Source organism: Pteropus vampyrus, unplaced genomic scaffold (assembly GCF_000151845.1).
Source record: "Pteropus vampyrus isolate Shadow unplaced genomic scaffold, Pvam_2.0 Scaffold324, whole genome shotgun sequence".
NCBI classification, from domain to species: Eukaryota; Metazoa; Chordata; class Mammalia; order Chiroptera; family Pteropodidae; genus Pteropus; species Pteropus vampyrus.
Window position 1 is genome coordinate 1,417,968 of NW_011889105.1, and position 17,960 is coordinate 1,435,927.

General features: G+C 36.9%; 1 protein-coding gene across 8 annotated transcripts in view; it reads left to right on the forward strand.

The window, feature by feature from the left end:
- The window catches only part of TRPM6 (transient receptor potential cation channel subfamily M member 6), a 164,160-nt gene that overhangs the window by 64,930 nt on the left and 81,270 nt on the right, over nucleotides 1-17,960 (forward strand). For 5 of the 8 annotated variants that reach the window (XM_023521944.1, XM_023521943.1, XM_023521946.1 and 2 more), the window contains 5 exons: nucleotides 351-389; nucleotides 4,718-4,895; nucleotides 7,852-8,065; nucleotides 12,708-12,832; nucleotides 14,284-14,455. In XM_023521944.1, coding sequence (XP_023377712.1) covers nucleotides 351-389; nucleotides 4,718-4,895; nucleotides 7,852-8,065; nucleotides 12,708-12,832; nucleotides 14,284-14,455 — 728 coding nt within the window. The remainder of the gene's footprint in view (nucleotides 1-350; nucleotides 390-4,717; nucleotides 4,896-7,851; nucleotides 8,066-12,707; nucleotides 12,833-14,283; nucleotides 14,456-17,960) is intronic. The other 3 variants (XM_011377903.2, XM_023521945.1, XM_023521948.1) reach the window with 1 other exon arrangement.

Consider the following 17,960-nt stretch of genomic DNA (forward strand, 5'->3'; position numbering starts at 1 on the left):
TGCAATGTATCAGGTACCGTAAGCTACTTTTCATGTATTATCTCAGATAATCCTTTTAATGACTTTATAAGGCAGATATTATTTTTAGACATGAACACTGAGGATTATAAGAATCGTGAAATCAGTGAGGTTTAAATCCAGGTATTTTGAGTCCGAACTCAGTATTCTATTAATTAGATCACAGTTGCTGTCATTTAATAACTGACATTGGACTATTTGAGGAATGATGTATGAGTACTCAGCAAACTTTGATTTCCAGACCGTGGAAGATAACAGATATTTACTACAAAAGCATTAAATATGTTTTCAAATATATTAGTAAGTGAACAGATTTTATTTCTTTAATTTAGATGTACTGCAGGATGCCAGGTCTGCCAGAATTTAATCAGGTAAGACTTAGATAAATAACATTTCTTTTAACTTTTAGGCACTCTGTCTAAAATTCATTGGAATAGTTTTTCACATCTTGAATGACTTAATGAAAGGACTTTATTGGTGCATCCCATACACCTTTCCAAGGGAAGTTTTAAAAAAGAAATGTGAGATTTTTTTTGGAAGGAGAATGATTATTTGAATGTAATGGATTATGTGAATTACTGAGACATGTAAACAGCTAAGGCCTTTGACAAGAGCTTCTACCAATTGAAATACTTATAAAGCATTGAATTTTCATTTTACTATCTTACATTTAATTGGATAATGAAGATACTTTGTGCACATACAGCACTGTTTTTGATGTGTAACTTGTAAGTCATGTGCATACCAAAGTCCAAGTCTGACACTAATTCTGATGTTTGTTTTTTCTCCCAACACCACCAAGTAATTAATTCAATTCTGTCACAGTCTGGAGATCATGTCAGATCTCATGTGTTAAGATCTCAAGACTACCCCTCACCCCTCAAAACCCCACTTCAGATACAATTGAAAGTCCAGGTTGTCATCTGTGCTTCTGACCTACGGGCTACAGATTAAAGGTTTCCATGACCCCTTCCATAGTTCAGTTAATTTGCTAGAGCAGCTCACATAAATCAGAAAAGCATTTGCTTATGTTCAATTTCTTATAATGCATATTAAAGAAGATACAGGTGAACAGCCAGATGGAGGAAATTCATAGGGCAATATAGGTGGGAAGGGGCACAGAGATTTCATGTCCTAAGTGTGCCACTCTCCCAGCAGCTCCACGTGTTCACCAATCTGAAGTTCTTCGAACTCTGTCCTTCTGTTCTTTTTATGGGTGTTCCATTACATAGGCATGATTGATTGAATCGTTGGCCATTGACAATTAATTCAACTTCCAGTACCTTTATTACTCTTATCTCTTAGGAAATTCCAAGGGTTTTAGGAGCTCTGTGCCAGAAATGGTGATAAAGAGCAAAAACGTTTTTATTACAAATCACAATATCACACAAGACTATGGGCAAAAATAACTCTTTAGGACTATTTAGTGCAAATTTTAATAGCGACTTGCATTTTAAACTATGCCTTAGTTACTGGTTTTACTTTTATCTTTTGTAAGTGGAGGAATATGAAAATTTTAAAATTATCATATCCTGAAGTTTACGTTACAGATTGAGCTGATGTTAAATTTATCCTGGTTAAAAAAAAAAAAAAAAAAAAATTCAGAATCCAAAATTTAGCAAATTATGGGGAAAGGAAAACACCATCCATAGATAAGGTAGGAGAGGAAGGATAGGGTTGCTGGGTGTATTGGTCCACTCAGGCTGTCATAACAGAATACCACAAACTGGATGGCTTACACAATAGACATTTATTTTCTCACAGTTCTGGAGGCTGGAAGTCCAAGATCAAGGTGCCATTAAGATTGATTTCTGATGAAGCTTTTTTTCTTGCTTTGCAAACACTCATCTTCTTGCACATGGCCTTTCCACTATACACTTGCTGATAGAGAGTTCTGGTGTCTGTTTTCCTTCCTGTAAAGACGCTAGTCCCCTATGATTAGAACCCCATTCTCATGATCTCAATTAAAATTTATTGATGCCTTAAAGGGCCTATCTCCACATATAGGCATATCGGAGATTAGGGCTTAACATATGGGTTTTGGGGGACACAATTTAGTCCATAATACTATGGGAAAACTTCCTATTTTTCTAACCTCTTTTACCTTTTCCTCAATTTTTTTTCTCATTTTAGTAATTATTTAAAATTTTGTTAAAATTCAAAGCAAACAAAAATATACTGAAGTGAAAGGTTTTATTTATTTCTCCTACTTTTTTCTTCAGAATCTCTCCCTGTCAAGACTCTCCCAAACTTACAACCTTCAGAAGTAACTAATATGAACAATACTGGAAAAGCATCTATCTTCACACTATCCAGAAATTAAAAAGAGTTAAAACTTAAAATTTTTGTATGTAGTTAGGACCTAGTTTGATTTTTTTCCATATGGAGAGCCAAATGTCCTAATATCAGTTACTGAGTAGTCTGTCCTAGGCTCATTCATTTCTGATGTCACCTATGTTATATACTAAATTTCCATATATCTACAGCTCTGTTTCTGAGCTTTCTTTTTAGTATTATTGATCTACTTCTTCTGTTCCTGGTAAATGCTACTACGTTTCATTATTATAGCTTCAGAATATATCTTTATACCTGATAAGGCAAGTCCTCTATGCTTTATTCTTTTTTTTTAAATATTGTCTTTTGGACACTTTTATACATCCATATGAATTTTGGAATCACTTTGTCACTTTTAAGATTTTGATGGATATTTTATGTAATTTATAAAAACAATTTGGGAGAGAATTGACAGGAGGCATCTTTATAAAGTTGATTCTCAAGGTGAGAATCCTTTGGTTCTTGTTAGTGATATATAATTTGGGACTTCTGAAAGTTATAATTAAAGGGATGAACATGGGATCTTTAAAATTTAATTTATTTTTTTTCAATTTGAGGGATGATGAGGTTCTTTGGGGCCACCTTCACATAATTTAATGAACTGGAAAAAACTAGAATAAAACTATATAGACTCAAATTAAATGCACAGACTAGAAAAATCTTTAGAACAAAGTGGATTCTAATGGAAGACTGGTGTATGAAGAGTAGTGATTTATGTCTCCAGGTGTGAATTGTAGTTGCCTGCACAGATGTTCTGTTTAGATAATGCCACAGTGAGATACAATATTCAGTTAATGAAGAGATACTTTTTTATTTTCAAGAGGGACCAGTGCTCCAAAAGATGACCAGATGACACATTTCTCACTAGCAGATTTTGATTATGTATATTTTGTATATTTGAGATTATTCCTCTTCCCTTTGAGTCAAGAGTCCCTTCATAAAGAACCCTTTACATTTTCTCACTACTTCTCATCTTTTATCCTGTTTCCTTGCTTAGGTAGACCCCATCATTTGTACATGTTCTTATGTTGCTTTCTACACACAAACAAAAGTCTGAAATATTTATGAAGCTGAATAATAATCTTTTTGTACGTAATAGGTATATGATCTGATATATTTGATGCAAATAATTTTCTTGGTCTTCAGATATATAATTTTTCATTGCAGAAAGTTTTGAAGTTCTACGTATTCAAATTTTAATTTTTCCCTCTGATTGTTCCTAATTCATTGAAGATGAGAAGCTTATTCTTTCACAAATATGATGAGTATTATATTTTGTTAGTTTGTATGTAGATTTAGTTTTAAAAGATTTAACCTCTTAATATACTTAGTTTATTTTGTATAGTAGAAATTATGACTATGAATATGAAAGTTTCCAAAACTAATTATTTGCAAGAACATTTATTAAATTTTCCTCCCTTTAAAATATTACATATATTAATTTGTTATTAATTTATGTTTATAGTTAAATCTCTGTCATGGCTTTTTTCTCATGATAGTTCTATGTTTACATAGTTCTCTGAAGTTGCATATCTTTTTCGCATTAACATTCCTCCCTTTTGATGTACCTATGTTTTACATGAGGACATTTTCTTACTCTCCTTAAGTATTGCATGTTAGAGATTTTTAGTTGATATAAAATAAACCATACATATTTAAAGTATGCAATTTGATTTTTCTTTTCACCATTTTAAGTGTGCAGTTTAGTAACATTAAGTATATTCACATTGTTGTGTAACGACTCTCCGGAACATTTCAGCTTGTAAAACTGAAACTCTATGTCTGTTAAACAATAACTCCCCATTAGCCCCTCCCCCAACTCATGGCAATCACCATTTAATCTTTTTCTCTGTGTACTTGACTATTCTAGGTACCTCATATAAGTGGACTCATACAGTATCTGTCTTTTTGTGACTGACTTATTTCAATTAGCATTAACTTCCTCAAGGTTCATCCACAGGATTTCTGTTTCTTTCAAGGCTGAATAATATTCTATTGTATGTATATACTACATTTTAAAAAATCTGTTTATCTGTTGATGAACATTGAGTTGCTTCTGCCTCTTAGCTATTGTGAATAATGCTGCTGTGAACCTGGATGTACAAGAGATTTTTAGTATTTTTTAAAACATTCCTCCAAATGATTCTAATGTGCAGCTAAGGGAGAGAACCACTGAGGATGTTTCTAAACTTAGAGGATCATTCAGTGTTAAAAATCTAATATAAGTCTTAATGTGAAGTTTTAAAAATGATTAATGTATTTCATCTATACATTACCCTAGAAAAATATGGAAATGCTACATCTATTTTCTGTTCTGAAATTGTGTGTTTTCTATTTTGAAATTGTTTTTTATTCAAAATTTAAGGTGTAGCTGTGGGCGATTGATTGGAGACCATGATGGGATAGATTATGCCTGGACCATTTCTGCTGCCAACGGTGAAGAAAATGAGCAATGGTCTGTTGAAAAGCACACATCGAAAAGCCCTACAGATACTTTTGGCACTATTAATTTCCAAGATGGAGAACACATCCACCATGCCAAGGTTTGCTAATACCCTACATTATTTCGCTGGTTTTTAACAGAAGATGCAAATTCCAAACTGTATCTCCAAATGTAGATGATCAGATGACCAGGTGTTATTGCAGAAATAGATCCACGTTATTGACCTCTTGACAAAAATGACCTGACCCTTCTCTTTCCTTTATGTCTGAGAGACATTGTTCCTTTTCCAGGTGTGTGTGGTGTGGCTAGCTCTTTATTTGACTGACCTCTTTCTGCAAGCTTATGCCGTCTGTGGAAGAGACTGGCTTATTGCTCTTAAGACAGTTGCCAAAGGGCTGGTCTTAAGGAATGCAGAAAGTTACTACCACAGAGCAGGCTTTAGCTGAAGCATGGCCATAGCAATTAATATTCACTCGTGGCTGTTCCTGCCTGTTACGTCCTTGTGAGAGCCTTTTCTCAGGGAGGAAATGGTGAAATTTCTCTCTGAACCTCTGAATCATAGTACTGGGTTCTCCAGGCCAGTTTTTGTGCTGTCCCTAATATGATAATTTTGCATGTAATTTGCATAGTATTTACAGTTCAGCTATCTCTCAGGTGTTTCTGTTAAGCTTGTTCACCACCTGCTGCATTATTAGAGGCAGCATTCCCTGGGGAAAATAGAGAGGGCGCCCACCTCAGGAAAGCTCAGAATCAGCTGTACACTGGAGTATGACCATCAGTTGGATGGTTTTGAAACAATTCTTAATAGTGCAATCATCATAAAGTTTCATAATATGGTTCTACAGTAACCTACATTTCCAGTTATTACTCCTTTTGCATTTAATGTCGTGTGTTGTTTTATTTAGTTGGCAGGAAAACAGCCCTTATGCTCCTCTCCAATCCTTTTTGGAAGCTTACTCTTAGTATGTATGTAATTACTCTGTATGTAATTTTTCTTTTAAGTTTTAGTCTTCTTCCTTTGCTTCTTATATTTATTCATAATCACCTTCACTTACTCATTTTTTCATCTATTGAACAAATAGTTATTGGGTGCCTATATTTTGCTATGCCTCAAAGAGCATATGTTCCATGTACAAACATTGGTGACAGTGTAGGGAAGGAAACATGAAATAAATATACAATTACCACAGAGGATGAGGATGTTATGAGTAATGAACATAGTGTTCTTTGAGAGGATAAAAAGAATAACTCCTCCTGTTTTTCTGGGGCTGTATGAGTGTCAAGGAAGCCATAGGAAGGTAGGGACAGTTAAGCTGAGATCAGAAAGAAAATGAGATGTTTTGCATCTGATGAGGCTGAGAGGTAAGACCATTCTAGACAAAAAAATAGCTTGTGCAAAGGCCAAAGGAGAATATGGTACATTTAGAAGCATTGAAATATGATTAGACAGACCTCCTGATCACTAATACATTTTACACTTAACATTTGACTCCGGTTACATCTTATGTACCTGAATACATTTTATTTGATCTCCAAAAGAGAAGACTCAGAATTGCACTTCAAGTTTACAGTGAACAGCAGAGAAACTTGTGAGCGAGCTGGTTATTCATCTCTGTCCACTGTATTCTTCTTCCTAGCTGTTTATTCATACCATCACGTTCTGCAAAAGATTTAAGGTGAATCTTTGCCAGTCTGAATCTGCCTAATCTAAGGGAGTTATAAAGGAGAAGGGGAGACCGTCACCACCTTTAGCATAGTCTTTGGTTGGCCTTCTGGATAAAAGACTGTAGTGCTGATAATTTATTTCATCATGTTGTTTATCCTGAAATCTCAAGGAAAAATAACTACCAGGACTAAAAGGACTTACAGTTGAAAGAGAGGAGCCCCTGGGAGAAAAAGATAGGGTAGAGAGAAGGCAAACTAAACCAGAGCTGCCTCCTCTGTCCTTCATTATTTGGATAAACACAAACCGTTTCGCAAAAGTCCTTTTTTCCCTATTATTCGAATATGTAATAAAGCCATGGAAACTCAGTCTCCTCACTTGTAAGTTGAATCTAGTTATCCTTATATTTTTTTCTATTACTCACATTCTGTGCTGGCCACACCATCCCAATGTTCAAAAATCCTAACATTTTAATTATGACATAAAGGGATAACATTTTAAGAATTTCAAAGATGAATGGACAGTTGTTTTAAATTGCTATCATATTTTGGAGGATAATATGATAATTCCTATTTATATATCCACCTGTGGTTATTTTTGGTATAGTTTCATAATTCATGGTTTCTTACCACTCTTGTTTCTTCCTTTAAATCTGACTTAGTTTTGCTGTTGGTTGGCTTATTCTTGAGGAAGGGAAATTCATCTCAGTATGATTTTAATGGTCTGTATGTGGCTGCATCTTCTGGAAAAAGAAAGCCTGTCATACACAATAATCTTAGGTAAAATGCAAAATGATTCTGGGATTACCTGCTGATTTGGATTTTCCTCATCTCTTCTTTTTGTTACATTGACTAGTCAAAGATATGACTCTTTTGCGAAAAGTATTTATTTTGGAAAAAAAATTTTCAGAAGGATAATTATATATAAAGGAAAATGTTAGAATGTAAAATTATAAATTAAATGTAGATGCTCCTGGATCTTAAATTATGCAAATATGTGAAATGGTCAAGTAAATTAAAAACCATAGTGTTTATGAAAAACCATACTTCACCTATTTTTAAAAATTTTTTTTAACGAATTTGCTGGAGTAGTGATTTTTGTCACATTGAAGTATGTCTGCCCCACCCGAGACCTTCTCAAGAACATTGGTGGGCCAACCTTGAAAATCAGAGGAAGCCTTCCTACCAAGGCTTGTAATTCCTAGAAGGAATGTAAAGGGAGTATGGGATCTTTTCAAAGTAAATATTTCCATTATACAAAGATGAACTTTTAAAAAGATGTCAGGCACTTCCTTTCAAGTTTTGGCCATTTCCATTGCTTTTCTGTGTGTTTATTGTTATCTGACATGTATTTTTCACTATTTTATGTATATGTCTATATGCTTATCTTCCAGTATATTAGAACTTCTTATGATACAAAGATGGAACATCTGTTACATTTGATGTTGAAAGAGTGGAAGATGGAACTGCCAAAGCTGGTGATTTCTGTTCACGGGGGCATCCAGAGCTTCAAGATGCCCTCCAAACTAAAGGAGATCTTCAGCCAAGGTCTGGTCAAAGCTGCAGAGACAACAGGAGCATGGATAATAACTGAAGGCATTAATACTGGTAAAGCACACTCCCTTCTAACATACTTTTTTTTTTTTTTTTTAAATAATTCTCCTTTTCTAACTGTGAATCATGCAGTATGGCAGCTAATCTCTGCTCTGCAATGCTCCCAGGAGGTGTGGTAGCATGAGGGAGAAAGATGAAAAGACTGGGGGAAAAAAAAAAAAACCCTGAAGAACAATAGACCTTTCCTGGAATGTGTTTTCACTATTGTTAAAATATGCTATTTTTACATAACTTCTGGTAAAAGTTTCAGGTAAAAAGAAAATATTCTTTCATGGGCTTCTGACTATGGCGAGGTTACACAAGATATGGAAGCCATGCAAGTGTGTAGTATGTGGGCATGGACATGAGCTAAACTCACCATGCTCAAGTTCCCAGGCATTGAAAATCAGTGAGGCATGCCACAATTGCATTGAGTGTATTGGGTATAAGGAAATAATTAACTAGATAGTTGTCATTTCACTCATTGTATCACTGACTCTTTCATACTCCTTGACATCTGACATTCAGGAACTTCATATAGTAGCCTCTGAACCTCTAATCCTACTTTGCATCAATGTTTATGAATTGTCTATACATTAGAGAATCATGTGGGGGCTTTAAAAAATACAGATGCACAGACTCTACCCCAGATTAATTAGAGTTTTTCAGGGTGGAGCTCCTGAAAGGTATCTAATGTACAGCCAGGGTTGAGAACTAGTAACTTCATAAACCTTCCTCTCTTACCAATCTGTTACTAACCTATTATGATTCTGACACCACTTCAGATGGGTGGGTTCTTTCTCCGCACCAGACAGTTCCTCAATAGCAGCGGGGTGTCCTACAATTCAACTAAATTCTGACTCTCTATCTGGAAATAGCATCGAATTCCATGGATTAAGGGCTCAGTCCCACAAGACTGTCCCCGCTTCAGATGCCAATTACAAGTCCAGGTTATTTCCTGTAGTTCTGACCAACTGGCTGTAAGTCAGAGGTTCCCATGATCCCCTCTATCAGTTCAAATAATTTTGCTAAAGTGGCTCACAGAACTCAGGAAACCAGTTTAGTCACTTGATTACCAGTTTGTTATAAAAAAATATATAACTCAGGAATAATCAGGTGCAAGACATGCATGGGGCCAGGTATGTGGGAAAGGGTACAGAGCTTCCATGTTCTCTTCACTTCTCTACTTGTTCATTCACCTGGAAGCTCTCTAAATCCTGTCCATTTGCTTTTTATGGAGGCTTCATTACGCAGGCATGATTGATTAAATCATTGACCATTGGGGATTGAGCTCAGTCTTTGTCTTCCCTCCCCAGAGTTTTGGGGGTAGGATTGAAGTTCCAACCCTCTAATCACATTGTTGTTTCCTCTGGCAACCAGCCTCATCCTTAAGAGTAGTCCTAAAGTCACTTCATTAAAATACCTCTGTAACTCTCCTCACTTACGAAATTTCAAGGGTTTAAGGAGCTCTGTGTCGAGAATAGGACAAAAGCCAAATATATATTTATTATAAATCACAATATCACACTGTGGCTTTTCATCTTCCTTTTATTTCTCCCTCTTTTAACTTTTTATTTTGATTGGCCCTAGCCAAGTTTTCTGTTAAATTCGGCCCATCCTTTAAGATCTTTACTAGATGCCAACACATCCATGAAGCATCCTCTATCTCAACTCACTTTTGTCTCTTATTTTCTGTAGCATTAACTGACCGGAGTACTTGTAGCATGTTTTGCTTTACAAGTTAGGATGAGTCTGTAAATTACAAGTTAGGATGAGTCTGTAAATTACTTGTAGAATGTTTAACTTTACAAGTTAGGATGAGTCTGTAAATTTCCTCATTGTGAGGGCCTACATATTTGCTAGGCATTGAACAATATGTGTTGATTTAACAAATCATTTCTTCTGACTGAAAGGAATGAAGGAAGCAAATGATTGAAAAAACAAAGCAAAATAAAACCAAGGGATTTAGCCTGTCACTAATGGGTAAATTGCTTGTTTCTCTTGTATCTTTTATTGAGATAATTATTGTTTCACATTCTTGGAAGAAAAGTGAAGGTGGCAGTGTTTGCAATTCATACTGTAAGACTTATTTCTAGTAATAAAGGGAGTGAGTGGGAAAGTTTTTCAGAGTTCAGAAAAAGGCAGACTTGAGCAATGCTTTTTCTTTGAATAACTAACTGCATCACTGTATTACATGCTTTATTTTACTTATTGCTTTTTTTTTTTTTTTTTAACATTTGAGGTTAAGGCCAGTTAAGGAACACAAACTAATAGTATGAAGACTATTGAAATAGTTCATATGAACAAAGGAAATGGGGAATGAGACATAGTTGGAGCTCCCTTAAATAGTAATCAGGGTCTGACCTGATTCGACCACAGCTCCTTAGGATTTGACTACTCGGGAACATCAGCAGCCTTTGGGATCTTATTGGGAATGCAGATCTCAGGCTTCTTCCCAGACCGGCAAGTTCAGGATCTATATTTTTATAACATCCCCAGATGTTTCTTACACACATTTAACTTTAAGAACCTCTGCTTATGAGCATCTGCCTATTCTTGAGATGCTTCTCAACTGTAATCGAACATTACTTGGCATGAATTTTTGACATTTACTTAAACTGAATGCCACAAGCCTAAAGAATCTTCTACGTGTAAAGCATTTGGGTAGATGCTGTGGATGAAAGATGAGAAAGATATGGGCCCTGGGTTTAGTGATGGGGTAAGTTGTGATAAATAGATAAGAAGCAACTAACTAAAAACTGATGCTGACTGGGTCATCTTTCAGAAAAAAAGTATTTCGGAGTAAAAGGAAGAGGAAGAGAAATTCCAGTTCTGACTGAGGGCACCTGAGAAATCTTGGAGAAGGATATAGCCCTTGATGTTAGCCTCAAGTAAAGAATAGGAAGAGGCATTCTAGGCAGAAGTGGCAGCTATGGGCCAAGCACACAGCTGGAGATTAAGAGGTGTGTAGAAAGAGGTGAAAAAGCTATTGGCTGGATATGCCATGTGGCAGAGGCTGAGACAGCAGGGCAGAATGGAGCTAGATTGGGTGCCATGCTGATGGACTGAGGTTTTATCCTCTACACAACACGCAGCCTTCAAAGGATTTTAAACAGGAGAATGAATAGGAAATGACATGGTCAGATCTGGTTTTACAGAGTCTCAACAGACAGCATGTATTATTAAGATTACATGTAGCCTATTGAAAAATCACCACCATCATCACTACCACCACAATGCTGATAACCCATGCCAAACTATAGAACCCAATGTCAGTTGTGGTGGATGGCTCCACAGTTGATAATGATGTGTGCCTGTGGTCTAGAATTCTGATTCTAGAAAATGACTCTGAGAGAAGTGCAAAAAGTGGGTTGGAGGGGATGATGCAGAAAGAGGGAAATGATTTAGAGGCTATGCATCAGTTGTATGCAATTTGCAGGGTTTTTTTTCTGTGCTAATGTCACATGCGGAGTCAGTACTATACATAGGATGAATAAGTAGTACAATGCAGTGTTGTGATGAGAAATCAGATTAAGCCAATCTCAAATGCTACATACTGCATGGTTCCAGCTATATGACCTTCTGGAAAAGGCAAAGCTATAAAGACGATAAAAAGATCAGTGGTTACTAGGGGTTAAATTAGGTGTGGGAGGGGGATGGGGTAAATAGGCAGAGTGCAGAGGATGTTTAGAGCAGTGAAAATACTCTGTATGACACTATTATGGTAAATACATGTCATTTATACATTTGTCCAAACTCATAGACTGTATGACACCAAGGGTGAGCTCTAATGTCAACTATGGACTTTGAGCGATAATGACGTGTCAGCCCAGGTTCATCAGTCATAATAAGTGTACCGTCTGGTGGGGGATGCTCATAGTAGGGGAGGCTCTGGGTGTGTAGGGACAAGGGGCTTATTGAAATTCCCTGTATGTTCAATTTTACTTTGAACCTAAAACTGCTCTAAAAAGTAAAGTCTATTATAGAAAGAAAAATCAGATATCCTAGATTGGAATCCAAGCTCTACAAATTACCAGTGTTATAACTTTGATAACTTTGGGCGAGTTATTTAACTTCTTTGTGCCTTAATTTTTGCCTATAAAATTGACTAATGGACTAAGAAAAGTTTCCACTTAAAGTGTAAATACATGTAAAACACTTGAAAGAGCACCTGGTGCATAGTAAGAGTTGGCTATTATAAGTATTGACATTATTATCAATCTCAGAAGGGCAAACGTCAATGTATTAGCTCTAGAATATTTGTGTCTATAAAGCTATTATATTAATTTGCCACAGTGAAGCAAGGGGCATATCTGCAAGATGTTTTGCTGGGACAGTAGAGAAGGTTAGAGAAAAAAGTGCTTAGAACATTCATGGTTTCAGGACTAGGCTTGTAGGACATTCTGGTTAGGCAGAACTGAATGTTATAAGTAGAAATTACCCATAGGGAGAGGAGAATTATTCAGGTAAAGAGATCAGAGATAGGAGTACGAGCTGTCAAGGGGGAGTGAAGATACAGAAACTGATTCCACTGTGCCAGCAACTTCTCCTAACAATGGCCTTTTGCCTATGCTTGACTATTTGTCTCTTTCCGGGGGTCACGGTGTTTTGCATGATTATTGAGTTAAAGCTTGACTTCTAAACTGGTTGTTCCTAGGAGTGTCCAAACATGTTGGGGATGCCCTGAAAGCCCATTCCTCTCAGTGCTTGAGAAAAATCTGGACAGTTGGAATCCCTCCTTGGGGTATCATTGAGAACCAGAGAGATCTTATTGGAAAAGATGTAAGTAGACCATCCTTTCACAACAAAAGGAAATGAACATATATCTAATTGTGAATTTAGCACTATACATGGATATCCAATAGACATCTTGAATGTCAAATGTCCAAAAACAATCTCTGACTTCCTACTGCTTCCCTTACCCTATCGTAGAAAATGACAATTCTATCCTTGCAGTTACTCAAGCCAAAAGCCTTGGACTTATCCTGGAATGATCTTTGTCTCATGCCTCAAACTTGATCCATCAGCAAATTATCTCATCTTCACTTTAAAAATATATCCGGCTTCTGATCTCCACTGTTGCTGAGCAGGGCCAAGCCACCATTTTCCATTACCTGGGTGATTAGAATAGCCTTCCCTACTCTCATTCTTGTCTTTTATTACAGTCTATCCTAAACACACTAGCCAGAACGATTCCTCTAAAATATAAATCAGATCAAGCTTCTCCTCTGTGCATAAACCTTCATTGGATCCTGTCTCACTCAGAACAACAGGCAAGCTTTTCGCAATGTTGTGCATGTAGTGAAACAAGGGACATTCATGATTTGGCCTTTCTCTTCCCTCTTCTCATACTACTCTCTGTTTCATTTATTCCTGTGTATTGATTCTTTGATACTATCTGTTTGTTGTTCTAAAGGGAATAAACTTGTCAATTATGTTTATGACTAATGAATATTTTTGGTAAAAATCTCAGATATTACAAAAGGTGTGAAGAAGAAAGATAACTATCATTAATACTTTAGTGTGTATTATTACAGAATTTTTCTATGTTTGTGTACATGTGTATAATAAAAAAAAAAAGTTTGTATGTAAAAGAAGTAATAACAGAAACCCAGAACTGTGACTCTATTTTTTAGCTTAGCTATTTAACATAGTCATTTTTCTATGTCATTTAATATAGACAGGCTTATGGTTTATTTTAACTTTCATTTTGGAAAATTTAAACATATTAAAGAGTGGATTTATTAGAATAATGAACTCCTTTGTACCCATCTCCCATATTTTCTGGACATGATGTGTTCTGTGTACTGATGCTGATCCTTAAACTGTTTTTCAGTCATCTGAAGCGAGGTAAGTACCAAAATTGAAAATAAAATATTTTGAACCATTTTTAGCAATGTGGCAGTGCTATGACATCTAAGCATTTGGTCAGCGGACTTATCTTGCTGAGCATGGAAAGTGCGAGTGTTGTTGAACTTGCATCATTGAGTCTCACGAGCAGAACTGAATACTAGTCATATATAGGAGGATCACATATTGGTCCATAAAAAATGAAAAATAAAAGAAAATTGACCCTTCACCACACAAAGCTTGAGAAGCACTGCTCTTGGTTGTAAGTCGTGCTTTTTAACCTCAGCAAGAACTCTATAGTGCATAGAGATAGGCCTTTGAAGCAGTTGAGCTGAAGGAAGGATCTCAAGCTCTGAGCATCCCTTGTCCATGCTGTCTTGTAGGTAGTGTGCCTCTACCAGACTCTGGGAAACCCCCTTAGCAAGCTCGCCACACTCAACAGCATGCATTCCCACTTCATCCTGTCTGATGATGGGACTGTGGGCAAGTACGGAAATGAGATGAAGCTCAGGAGGAACCTGGAAAAGTACTTGTCTCTGCAGAAAATACACAGCTGTGAGTACCCTGGGGGTTCAGCCATGACATCCTGGTTGGGGGCCTGCTGTGGGGCAAGGTGCTCTGTTTTCATTTCAGTGGAAAGGTCCAAGGTAGCCCCTGCCTTAAATTAACATGTGTAAACCCACAGCCTGAAGAAAACAGGGTGTGAAGTGGCACAGTGCTGTTGGTGACTGTTGAGAGAGAGGAAAAATCTCTGCGGGACAGTAAAGATAGGAGGTTTTGTGGAGGAGTGGAGACTTCAGCAGAGCCTCCAGGAGTCCTTAGGGTTGGATAGATGGAGGGAGAGAGGAAAGAAGTATCAATGCCGGAATGGGAATAGCTAAAGAGCAGTAAGGAGACTGGCCTGAGAAGAGGGAGGCTATGAGCTTTTATAGGGGAAATGAGATTTCACATGTGGATGGGGTGGCCCCAGACAGGAAGGGGTTGAAATCAGACAGGGCTTTTAGAAATAGGAACCATTGAAAGTATCCATGTTGTGACTTGCTCACAGTGGTACTTTTGAGGTGGCCATTTCGGAAGTATCTGTAGCAGTTAGAGACTAGAGGAGGGCTGGATTCAGTGAACACCCTTGAGTGGAGAGGTGGGAATATTTATGGGGAGGAGGAGGGCTGGGTGCTGCTGGGAGAAATGGAGACTTTTTGTTTGAGGCAGCAGAAGGTGGGCCCCTGCCTCTTTGATGAGTTAAATCTTCCAGAAAATATTCCTACTCTTTGGGGCAGAAGGTCAGGAAGTAGGAAGGCCCTCAAAAGGCACAAGTCCTCTTTAGCCTTTGACTTATGATGAGGAAAGGCTGGTTGGTCGTCCTTTGAGTTTTTGGCCTTGATCTCCTGATGCAGCAGAACGTAGTGAGGTTAGACAGATCAAATCTCTGTCATTTACTCCCTGTGACCTTGGACAAGTTAACATATTCCAAACTGTTTTCTTAATATGAAATGCAAGGAACTGTCTACTTCTACCTGATGTTGTGAGTATTGAGATAAAGTATGTTAGATGTGTCCGGAATAGTGCTGGGTACACAGTATGTCTTCAGTAATGTCTATTTCTTTCTATCTTTTTATCTTTCTTTGATACCGGGGTCATTTCTTGATTGGAGTCGGGGGTGAGGAAGGGACTCTGGGAAGTGTCACATAGAGCATATTATGAATGAAGGTTGGAAACTCTTTTAGGTCAAGAAAGGTGAGAGAAGATCAGGTGTCTGGTCCTCTGTGGAGTGGGAGTGGACAGGGGAAGGGAGAGCCACAGAAGAGGGGGCAGTCAGGGATTGGCTCTGAAGAAAAATCTCTGAGGGGCAGCCCTGTTAAGGGGCCGAAATATCAGTGACCTAAAATTTCCCGTTGCCGCTATTGACCTGTACTCGCCATAGAAATTGCTCAGGGGTTCTGTACAGCACTCTTACGTGTGCCCAGGAGGCAAAGTCTTTGTTTTTCTTATTACCTACTAATCCTCTATTTGAGGATGAGTGAAAACAACCCTGAGCTTACATATACCAGCAAGTGACAGACCTACTTTCAAAGATCTTGAAATTTAGGATTTATTTGGAGAGTTTCACTATTTGTGGAGAAAGAATGTGGAGTCAGTGCTAGTGGATTGTTAACATTTTCAATTCTATGGGGAACTGATATGAAAAGAGCAAAAACAATAAAAAAATAAACTACCTACACGCACATACACACACATGTACACATGCACACATGCACACACGCACACACGCACACACGAAATGAAGGAAGGAAAGAATGAAGAAAGAAAAGAAGGGAGGGAGAGAAGGAGGGAATGAAGAAAGGAAAGACAAAAGAAAAAAGCCTTTAGCAAAGCAAACCCCCAATTCTTATGCATCAAAGCCAATCTTCATACCTAATGTGCTCACCAGGGAGGGTTTCTACCCTATTTGTATTTGTGATCAAAAAGGGATTTACTTGGATGGAATGAACATACTTAAATAGTTTGTTGATTTCTTTTATTTCTTTTAAGCTGGGTTTCTTGGAGTCCCTGGCAAATTCTTGATGTTGGGAGAAAGTACTTATCAAAAAAAAAAAAAGACACTTAACTTTATAAAGTTGCTATAGGAATCCCTGGGTTCAATCAATGTCAGTTTGTTCTGTAAGATTCTGTGGATAGATCCGATTCCTCTGTATCCCTTTATAATCTAAGTCTTGATGAAGTAGGCTGGGTTCCCTTTACTGGAGTGGCCCTTCCAGGAGCTTTCAATTTTGAGGTGTAATATTGTCTTCCTGCTTAACTGGGAGCCAGGAGTAGAGGCATCACTCTAGTGAGATTTCTCAGGGATTCTTTTCTTTTTTAACAAACTTAATTAGTAGCATCAGTAAGATCCTTTCTGTAGAAAACAATAATAAATACGTTTGTTTTTGTGGAAATTAATTATTGCTTAAAGGAAAATGTACATAACAGAAATTGAATTTTATCTTTCCCTTTCCCACAAAATATCCTTATTGATTTCTTTTTTTAGGATAATAAAAGTATTACATACTCTCATTTATATAAAGCCAAAAAAGTGCATAAGAGAAGGAAGAGATGATTTTCCATAATCTCCTATCAAAAACTAACCACTGTTAAATTTTTCATATTTATGCTTTCAGAAATTCTCTAGACACACAGCAACATTTTAAAAATTCACACTGGGATCATATATTAGCCCTACTTCTTTTATAGTTTTCCCCCAAACATGGATGAATTTCCACATTGTAAGCCTAATTTAGCATATTTTAATGGCTACATAATACTTCATTATATAGGATGTAAGAGATTCTCTTCTAAAAGTTTTCTGAATTCATTTCAATGATTCCATGATTAATGAAATATACATCTAAATTTTCTTCTGTTACTTTTATGCTTTAACATATCATTTTCTCTATTTCATTTAGCTTTTATAAGACTATCTTATTAGAGGAATCCTATGACTTGAAAGAGGAAGAAAATTTCCTCTCTTTCAAGTGTTTTTTTTTTTGGCTGGTCTCATAATTAAATCTACCTGAGACAGTTAACAAGTCAAGTTGCCACATTTAATTACATATGTACATATGGGAACCTCACATACATGAGAAAGTTGGAGATCCCACATATACAAGAGGTTCAGAGACAGAAAGTTAAAATGTGATATATATGGCATTCTGAGCTAAGGCCGAGGTAAGGTGTTTTGGGGCTTCAGAGGGGAGGAAGGTCATTGCAGGATGGTAGGAAGAGGACATGTTCAGCAATTAGTAGTTTGTCTTGCCCTATAGATAGGTCACAAAAGTTATTTGACATGATGACTCTTATTATGAGCAAGGCCCCTAACTTAAATTCTTCTAGGTAATTGGGGGTGAGGTGGGTGGGACAGAAGTTTCTCTTGAGCTCACGGGTTCTTGGTTGCCTTAGCTCAAAATAATCCTCATACCACAGGGGCACACCTTGGGGTAACTTGTTCTGAACCCCTATAGTTTTTTACATTCACTTTTTAGTAATAGGGAGAAAATAATGAGGTAGAAGTATATGGAAAAAAAAA